This window comes from Colobus angolensis, unplaced genomic scaffold (genome assembly GCF_000951035.1).
Source record: "Colobus angolensis palliatus isolate OR3802 unplaced genomic scaffold, Cang.pa_1.0 Scaffold212, whole genome shotgun sequence".
In the NCBI taxonomy this organism is placed as follows: Eukaryota; Metazoa; Chordata; class Mammalia; order Primates; family Cercopithecidae; genus Colobus; species Colobus angolensis.
In genome coordinates this window covers 4,851,052-4,861,555 of record NW_012115289.1, presented here as the reverse complement: position 1 = coordinate 4,861,555, position 10,504 = coordinate 4,851,052, and the positions used below count along the sequence as shown (strand labels likewise).

Here is a 10,504-nt window from a genome sequence, read left to right as displayed (position 1 = left end):
AAATAAATAAAATAAAATGCCAGGATGTGCATGCTTAGAGACATGCATTTGTAAATTTCAAAAAAAAAAAAAGGTAGAGGCAAAAGTAAAATTAAGTGTAATTAAGTAAAATTAAGTCTTTCTGGAAGACATTACAGATGGTCCTTGACTTATGATCATTCAACTTATGATTTTTTGACTTTATTTCGAGTACCCATACAATCTTTCTGTTTTTCACTTTCAGTATAGTATTTAATAAATTACATGAGATAGTCAACACTGTTATAATGTAGGCTTTGTGTTAGATAATTTTGTTCTGCTGTAGGCTATTACAAGTGTTCTGAGCACATTAAAGTAAGCTAGGATAAGCTATGATGTTTGGTAGGTTGAGCGTGTTAAATGCACTTTTTGGGCTAGGCGTGGTGGTTCATGCCTGTAATCCCAGCACTTTGGGAGGCCGAGACGGGAGGATTGCTTGAACCCAGGAGTTTTGAGACCAGCCTGGGCAACATGGCAAAACCTCATCTCTACTAAAAATATAAAAAAGTAGCTAGGTGTGGTGGTGCACATATGTAGTCCCAGCTACTTGGGAGGCTGAGGTTGGGGAATCACCTGAGCCTAGGAAGTTGAGGCTGTAATCAGCCATGATCAATCACACCACTGCACTCCAGCCTGGGTGACAGAGTGAGACCTGGCTCAAAAAAAAAAAAAAAAAAAAAGGACATTCAACAATGCTATTTTCAACTTACAATGGGTTTATTGGGACATAACTCCATCATAAGTTGAGGAGCATGTGCATATTTCTTATCATGGTGGGGTTTTCTAAAATGAGATCGAGTGCCAAGTTGTGCTCTGGTAGAGCTGTAAAGGATAATAAGCTGGAGCCACAGCAATCTATTATATTGGCTTAATTCCGGCAAGATGAGAACACTGGAATTCAGTGTTTACTGGAAGAAATAGCACCTATGTTAAAGCAGGTGATTACCAAAGAGAACTAAGAAAAATGAAAAAAAATTAACAACCCTAACTTCCAACAATTCTAACCAGTTTAGCACAAAGTACTGAGTTGGCGGGCACTTTGCACAAGTTGCCTGTATAGATGTACAAACCCAATAAGCAAATTCAGAAAGAAAGCTTTGCCCAGGGTATATCACACTATGAAATTTGAATGAATTTTTTGGAACAGAAAAATGATGGTTTGGGGATTATATATGTGAACTATGGGACTAGAGAGACCTCACTTTTTTTTTTCTTTTTGAGACGGGGTCTTGCTCTGTCGCCAGGCTGGAGTGCAGTGGTGCCATCTCCTGGGCTCAAGAGATTCTCCTGCCTCAGCCTCCCAAGTACCTGGGACTACAGGCGTGCGCCACCATGCCCAGCTAATTTTTGTATTTTTAGTAGAGACGGGGCTTCACCATGTTGGCCAGGATGGTCTCGATCTCTTGACCTCGTGATTCACCCACCTTGGCCTCCCAAAGTGCTGGGATTACAGGTGTGAGCCACCGTGCATGGCCAGCATACACTTCTTTACTTCTGTTGAAGTTAGGCATGTCCACACAATTTGACTTGGCAAATGAAATGTGAGAGTAAATAATGAGATTCACCTCTCATTTCCTCTGGTTTGGTCACCAAAGAAGAACATATTGAAATGGAATCTACATCAGCAGCCAACTCTGCTGGCTGGTATGAGACATGTATTGTGAATAAGAAACAAATCGTGTCAGCCAGTGACATCTGGGGGTTGTTTGTTGTTAAAGTGGAAACTAGCCTACCCTGACTGATGAAGGCAGTGTAGGGCTAGGTAATCTACTTGTGGATGGACATGTGTTCAGAAGTAGCCTGTGACACAGCTGAACAACTTAACAGTCTGATGCCAAACAACTTAACAGGTTGATGCTTAAAGAATGACTCTTCAAAGATGAGAGCAGCCCCCAAACAAAACAAAACAACACAAAGGGAAAATTCTTCAGAGGCTATGTTGAGAAGTCCTTCTGTTTGTAACAGGATTTTCTTTCCCTTTAGCTACTGCCCAGCAAGGAAGGCTGATCCATACACTTTCTCCTTTACAATCTCTGATTCATGCAACTATCATTGTCAAAAAGAGATTGTGGACTAGGCTGGGTGCAGTGGCTCATGCCTGTAATCCCAGCACTTTGGGAGGCTGAGGTGGGTGGATCATCTGAGGTCAAGAGTTTGAGACCAGCCTGGCCAACATGGCAAAACCTGTCTCTATTAAAAATACAAAAAAATTAGCTGGACGTGGTGGTGTGTGCCTGTAATCCCAGCTACTCGGGAGGCTGAGACAGGAGAACCTTGAACACAGCAGGCAGAGGTTGCAGTGAGCTGAGATTACGCCACTGCACTACAGCCTGGGTGACAGAGGGAGACTCCATCTCAAAAAAGAAAAAAAAGAGATTGTGGACTAATGACATCTTTTTTTTTTTTTTTGAGATGGAGTCTTCCTCTGTCACCTAGGCTGGAGTGCAGTGGCACGATCTCGGCTTACTGCAAGCTCCACCTCCCAGGTTCATGCCATTCTCCTGCTTCAGCCTCCTCAGCAGCTGGGACTACAGGCGCCTGCCACCAAGCCCGGCTGATTTTTTTGTGTTTTTAGTAGAGACGGGGTTTCACCTTGTTAGCCAGGATGGTCACAATCGCCTGACCTCGTGATCTGCCCACCTCAGCCTCCCAAAGTGCTGGGATTACAGGTGTGAGCCACCACGCCCAGCCTAATGACATCTTTTATGATGGCTTTCTACATCGCCTTTCCTTGCCAACTCCCTCTTTTCCTCTCTACTTCCTTCCTTCCTTCCTGAGAAAAAATGAAATGACCAAGTGCCTACTTTGTGCCAGGCATTGTATAAATTTCTAGAAGTGCAAAGCCAAAGGATTGTGATTTGGTCCCAGAGGAGCTTCTATCTAGTTAATGGTATAGTCTAACCTCTTTAAACGCATACTACTAATACAAAGTGGTGAATGTTGTACAGGTACTTGAGATATTTACAAGATAACATCCAGGCTCCCAAATAACATGCAGTGGCCGTCATCTTATGTGGCTAAGCCTTGAACTTTATACAGACCTCTAGCACGAATCAATCCAAACAACACATAATTATCTTAGTAAGATCTGCAGTTAGTAGTATTCATTCAAAACTTTGCTAAGTCTTAAGTTTGCAAAAGTCTTTAGTAGGCAAGAGACCATTGTTTTAAAACAGAAAAATAGTTACATACGTAGAGTATTTGAGGAGTGTGTGAGAACTGCCTATTCAACTCTGTTGGGCCAGGATGTAGACCTTTCCAAATCACATGACCTTCTCCCTGTTGGCACAGTCAATCATATCTGAAAATGACGATATATGGAAATAATTAAATAACAAAGAAGAGAGATAAACAATGTCAAGTGACTTGGGCAGTAGCCAGGAACTGAGAATGTTAAAAAATATTTTGCAGAAGATTGTACATTTAAAAGTCATAAACTGTGACTGATCATAGGAATTTATTTTTAAATAGGTTTCATTAGTTCAAGTTAGAATGACAATAAATGTGAAGAACATGTCTGGGATGCGGTTTGTTGTTGTTGTTGTTGTTGTTTGTTTTTTGTTTTTGCTTTTATTCAGCAAAGCATACATTTTTTTTTTCCAAAACATAATATCACTCAGCAAAAAACCAACCAAAGAATAGTAACAAAAAAAACAGCACACATACCACAAAGCAAACCAAACATAGCTCAGTTTGCCTACAGATAACATATTTTGTCTTTTAATTTTGGCATGTCGAAGTCACAGAAACTCACAGACTTAATATGCACACCCAAAGATTCTAAGTGCTTATTTAGGAAGTATCTTTATTTGGAATAAAGAATTTCGAGTTATAAAACTGATGGCTTATAGAATGCAGTTTACTAAATTGGTCTTCGTTCTTACAAACTAGAGTAATCTTGTTCTTTGAGAGTTGAGAATATATATTCATCTACATTTCTGCATCGAGTGGCCCACAGTTAATTTTCATCACTGGTGGGGTGGGCAGAATGTTCACTCTCTTCTGCTGCTGTGCTGTGTCTTCGTTGACTTGGAATAGCAGGAAGCACTCGGTTTGTCTGCAGAGGTTCTCCAGATAGAACTGGGGAGAAAGAATAGAATGAGAGACTTTCAAGATTTGCTTCTCACAGGAAGGCGGCAGGAGAATTGTGTTGTGTTTTAGGAGTGGAGTCATTTCTAAGAAGGGTGTCTTGGTGAGAGCTAGACTGCAGAGAGAAGCTGTGTATGCATTTCTTGTATATATATATGTTCAGACTTGCCACATGAAGTCTGGGATTTCAAATATGCCCACACAGAAGACTGTACCAAGTTTGATCAAACATGATTGGGCTGTGCATGCCTGGCAGAGCTTTTCCTTGGGGTGGAGTAGCTGTTGATGTTCAACAACTGCTCACAAGGCTCTAAAGAAGGCCCAAGACATTTGTACTGTGCTTTTATGCAAACCTCAAAAGGCTCTCAGGCTTCTTTTAGGAAAAGCACTGTAGGCCCTTTCATTTCTTTTTTGTAGAGCTAAGTTGATCAAAGATCTTTATCTTTCCTTCTCTCCTGAAACTTAACTGTGAAAAGCAAAGCTCTTGGGCCCTGCCAAAAAAACCTCTCTTTGGCTTCTCCAAGCTCCATCAGCATTCAAGACTGAGTGGCTCTTTCCTTAACTAGATGTTTTTGTGGCTACAGTTCTGCTTAAAGACAGATTCCGGCTTGAATTTCATTCAATGATAGAATTGACAGTATCCAAAATGTTCACTTTACACACATCTGTAAAGGGCAGAGGAACTGATCTGTCAAGGAAGAGGTCTTGGTTTCTGCTACTAACTCTCTGTGTGACCTTGGACATATCCCTCTACCTCTTAGTTTCCTTATCTGCTAAAAGACAGAGTTGTACTAAGACCCTGTAGTTCATCATTTTAACCTAAAGAGTTCTAGAGCTCTTGGTTTGTCTCCTTCAAATCCTAGCCTGGGGAGAAAGACATACTGGATATATACTCTGTGCAAACAGTGTGCCAAATGTTTTACATATGTTGTCTCATTTAGTACTCCCATAAATCTTACTAGGATGGCACTATCGTTATGGACAATGAGGAAACTAAAGTACAGAAAGGTTGAGAAACTTATCTGAAATAGGACAGCTCCTAAATCATCTAACCTGCATTTAGAAGGATGTGGAGGTGGCCGGGCGCGGTGGCTCAAGCCTGTAATCCCAGCACTTTGGGAGGCTGAGACGGGCGGATCACGAGGTCAGGAGATCAAGACCATCCTGGCTAACACGGTGAAACCCTGTCTCTACTAAAAAATACAAAAAAAAAAAAAAAGAAGGATGTGGAGGGGCTGTGTGTGGGGTGTGTGTGTGCGTGTGTGTGTTAAATGCAGTGGGGTGCAATTGGAAGAAAAAAAGAAAATAAATTAGAATCCAGTAAGTATTGCTTATTTCATGAGGCAGTAGACTCAGTGTTCTGTAGTTTTGTTTCTGGCTTTACAACAGGAATAATAATAAAACTTGCTTTATTATTACTATGCTTCAGAGTATAGATATGAAAATATTCAAACTCAGAATCTCTGGGTGGGGGACCCAGGAATCTACTTCACAACAAACACCCGAGGTAATACTTAGGCATACTCAAGTTTGAAGATCACTGGCCCAATGGAGTATATTAACATTTTATATTAGGAGAGTTTTTTTATATAAAATATTATAAAATAAATCAATAATACCAAGAGTAATCCTGATGAACTGAATTTTTTTTTCTGCTTAGGAATGCATGGACTGTAAGTACAGAGGTGATGTACATTTCTATCTGTCCAGTATAGTAAGGAAACTGATATCAAGAGGCCAGTCTTAAAAGGGAATTTTTAAAGCACCTTCCTAAAGACTTTAAATAATACGTGTAAAAATAAACTGTTTATTGCTTCAATAGTTCAAACACAAAAATTCCTAAAGGGAGGGAGTATTCTTTTTTTAAAAAAATAAGCATCTAAAAAAAGCTTTAAAGATGGTCTCTGTTTTCCTGTAATTTATAAGTGTTGGCACCTGATGTTCCCTTGAAAAATGAAAGTATGAAAGTAGGGCTGGGCGTGGTGGCTCACGCCTGTAATCCCAGCATTTTGGGAGGCCGAGGTGGGTGGATCACTTGAGGTCAGGAGTTGGAAACCAGCCTGGCCAACATGGCGAAACCCCATCTCTACTAGAAAAAAATACAAAAATTAGCCAGGCGTGGTGGCAGGCACCTGTAATCCCAGTTACTTGGGAGGCTGAGGCAGGGGAATCGCTTGAACCTGGGAGGCGGAGGTTGCAGTGAGCTGAGATCCTGCCATTGCACTCTAGCCTGGGTGACAGAGCAAGACTCCATCTCAAAAAAAAAAAAAAAAGAAAAGAAAAATGAAAGTAAACTGAAATAACATTTACTTGTGTCTAGATGTGTAACACTTGCAAAGGAAGCTGTGGAAGATTCATAATACTTACATTTTTGATCTGGTAGGGGAGCTAGGTTGTTCCGAGTGAAAGGAAGATCCCTGATTTTGTGTCTGTTCGGGGAAAGATGCTGAAAATTTTGTCCTGAAGATAAAACATATTTGCGTCAATCACTTGAGACTCAACCAAGTGCAAATTACAGAATACAATGGATAAGAGAATCATCAAAGTTGTTACAGATCACTAAATTTAAGGCGGTAACAGTAACAATGAAAACAATGATAGCTATACTTTACTGCATTTCTGTTATATACCAGTCACTGTTTAAATGATAGGAAAAGGTACTAGAAATCATTTCTTGAGTGTACTAGTTTAAGCAAAATTTTATAAAGAAGCACAGTGGGTACTTACCCCATAAAAGTTAAAGTTGAAAGAAATGAAAATAATATACATATGGCATATCTTATCATATATTCATCAAATCTTTGATGAAATGAGTGGGTGATGAGTAGAGTATTTTCTTCTAGAAGAGAGTTTCTCAATCCTGGTTGCACATAGGAATTATCTAAGAAGTTACGAAACATACTGCTGTCCTGGCCACATCCCAGGTTATTACATTGGAATCTCTGGAGATGGGGCATGGTGTCAGATGTTTATCAGCTCCCAGCTGATTCAAGTGCAACCAGGATGGAGAATCATTGACCTGGAAGACAGAATGGGGTGGATGCACTCGGGAAACCTATTCTCTAACTTGGACAGAAAGCAATGGTGTATGCGTGGACCATGTGAGCCAGCTCTCAAGAGCTGATGGTTACGCTTTCAGAAATTTTGTGAACTGTTTGACATCACACTAGTGTCTTGAAATCAGCCATGGTGGGTGTATTTACACTGTGAAAAATCAACAAGCACAGATTTTTCTCCTGGAAAGCCAGCTGGTAAACATTCATCAATGTACTACTGACTTTAAGATATGGATGTTCCATACCTGAAAATAGAAGCGGACACACAAATATGATTTAAATCCATTTTAAAATTGACTGGATGGTATCATGAATAGGAGCTTGGTTGGGCTCTTGGGTCAAACAGAATTAGGTTTGATTGCCTGCTTCCCCACTTTTTAGTTGTATGACCTTGGGCAAATGACATAACCTCTGAACACCTCAATTTTTTCGTATACAAAATGATGAAAATAATTCTATGTCTTTTCCACTTGTCATGAGGATTACATTGGAGAACAAGAGTGAAGCATTTAGCTTATAGGGTAAAGTACTCAATAGACCTTAACAAAAAAAGATTATTTGATCTTTTGCCTATCAGCCTAGTAAAAAAGAACCAGAGTTGCTACGACAATGCTCCTAGAGTTTAAGGGTCTTCTGTTGGAGCAAAATAGCATAAGAAAAAAAGAAAAAACAAGAGGATTAGCCAAGATCCACCTTCCATCTATTTAGGTGAATCTTATGGTGGATGGTCTGTGCAGAAATGGCCACCTCAGCAATGTTAGTTGATGGAGATTAAATCTCCAGTCTCCCTGGTGGATATTTTGCCATTATATTTTATCCTATTGAACACTGAAGGTCAAATAACTTCAGGAGCTATTATTTACAGAGAAAATAATCCATGTGTAGAATTATCATTAAAATTTATATTAGCAAATAGCTTATTTATCCATGAACACTTGAGCAGATATTTGTAAAACCAACAATGAGATAATGACAATTAAGAGTTATGTTTATGGAGCACTTACTTTTGTCAGGAATAGGGATAAATGCTGTAGGCATAATCTTATATAATTCTGACAATCACTTTTTCTTGTGAGATAGATTCTATTATCATCCTCATTTTACAAATGAGGACCTTGTGACTTCGAGGAGTTCTAAAAGTGCTCAAGTCATATGCTAGGAAGGGACAGAGCCTAGACTTCAACCCTATAGGGCTGCCCCTGTAACTTCTGTTATTCTGCCTCCTCTAAGCAGATGGGAGAAGTGGGCAGAGAAGGGTTGCAGCAGTGACTTGGACATGAAGCGGAGTTAAATTTTATTCCATGTTGGCATTTTGCTCAGTTTTCAGGGACAGGGTGGAGCCGTGCTTAGCCCAAAGCTGTCTGGTGCTGCAGGCAACTGAAGGGAGTGTTCAGCTTTGGGGACAGGGTCAAGGACCACTGTCCTAGGAAAAAAGGATAGGAAATGTTTTCACAGTTACATGATGGAACCAGAGGTGACTGCAGCATTAATAATAATAATAATGATAATAATAATAAATAGATAATTCAGCAATCATCCATTGAGCACTCATTATATTCCAGACCCTAGAGTACAAAGAGGAGAAGGCAAGGTGTTCAGGAAGGGATTGCAATTAATGTGGGAGGAGACACAGGTAAACATGTGGTTTTGAAGCTCCATGAGTAGTGCTGTGATAGAGTTTGTGAGGGCATTGCAGAGGAAGGAATGGTCCAGAGAAGTTGACGTTTTCTTGGATCCCACAGACCTTGTTCCAATATCTCCTCTGACACTTCCTAGCTAGCTCTGTGGCCTTAGGCAGATGAGCTAACCTCTCTGTCTCAATTGCTTCAATTATAAACAGGATAAATTCTCTCCTGCAATGTTGTGGAAAGCGAAGTGTGTAGGTGTGTAGGTGTTTTTGGAGACAGTGTCTTGCTATGTTGCTCAGGATGGAGTGCAGCAGTGCCATCCTGGCTCATGGCAACCTCTGCCTCCCGGGTTCCAGCAATTCTCCTGCCTCAGCTTCCTGAGTAGCTGGGACTACAGGTGTGCACCACCACACCAGGCTAATTTTTGTATTTTTAGTAGAGACGGGATTTCACCATGTTGACCAGGCTGATCTTGAACTCCTGACCTTAGGTGATCCACCCGTCTCAGCCTCCCAAAGTGTTGGGATTACAGGCGTGAGCCACTGTGCCCGGCAAGGTGGAGCTATTCTTATTAGGAGTCCTATGAAAGAACCATATTTCCTACAGAGATCAGGGTGACCTTCACATATTATAGAAGGTGAGTTTTGAGCTGGTTCTTAAAAGATTATAGGAATCAGTCAAGCACACAGCGGAGAGAACCCAAAATAATAACAAGGGCCAAGATGTCATAGAATGAAAAGGTATGAAATTGTCAAGAAACTGAGACATATTCAAGGAACTGCTGAAGAGGTAGGGGTGGGGATTTGAGATGGGCGGTGCAGAAGCTGAGAATGACCATGCCGTGAGGGCTTTGTTTGCCCCGTTTAGAACCCTGGCCTTTGTCCTGAAAAGATGCAAAACCTTTGATGGGTTTAGACAGAGGGGTCACAGGATCAGACCTAACCAGCCAGAAGAGTGCATTGTTGCTGAGAAAGTCTAGAAAATTCTAGAGAAGGAAACTCTCTTTTGTAGGAGAAAGGAAGCGCACACTCTTTTACTTTTCTTGTGATGGCTTATAAATAACCAGGCTGGCAGACAACACTACAGAGCTTTCTGTTCCATTTTCTCTGAAAGCTGCCTGCAATGAATTAAGTTGATGTGCTCCAAATTCCAACTCTCTAGGATAAGTGCTTCATTACCCATCTTGCTGCATCCAACCCCTGACAGGTCTCAATAAATGTTAAGCAATAATCATTACAGCTAAACGTTCAGGGCTGCTGATGTAAGCATTGGATAGTGGCTGCCCGGAATTTTAACAGCAGCACTGCTAACCCATATTATTTCTACCAAACCCAGGGCAGGAAAGGAGGAAATCCAAAGATAAAGGGACTATCCAAGATCAAGTCAGTGCTACAGTGGGATGATTTATCCAACTGCTTTACCACATTAAACTTTCACATAAACTATTGAGAGCTCAACGTAGAAATCTAAGTTTCAACCCTCCTAGATTAACAACAACGACAACACCCACTTCAGTGTAGTGCAGAAGCCTCAGTGACCTCAAAACAATTATTGTTAAAAACGTTCACAAAAATAAAATCTGTAAGGCTGGGAAAGGTTTTTTCTTTTTCTTTTTTTTTTTTTTGAGACAGAGTCTCGCTTTGTCACCCAGGCTGGAGTGCAGTGGTACGATCTCGGCTCACTGCAACCTCTGCCTCTTGAATTCAAGCGATT

At 40.7% G+C, this 10,504-nt stretch overlaps 1 protein-coding gene across 1 annotated transcript in view; it reads right to left on the bottom strand.

Moving 5' to 3' along the window:
- Nucleotides 1–3,456: 3,456 nt before the first annotated feature.
- The window catches only part of ANKRD55 (ankyrin repeat domain 55), a 132,126-nt gene continuing 125,078 nt past the window's right edge, over nt 3,457–10,504 (bottom strand). Inside the window, exons 11-12 of the mRNA XM_011942923.1 lie at nt 6,475–6,567; nt 3,457–4,098 (exon numbers count right to left, since the gene is read on the bottom strand). Coding sequence (XP_011798313.1) covers nt 3,977–4,098; nt 6,475–6,567 — 215 coding nt within the window. The 3' untranslated portion in view covers nt 3,457–3,976. The remainder of the gene's footprint in view (nt 4,099–6,474; nt 6,568–10,504) is intronic.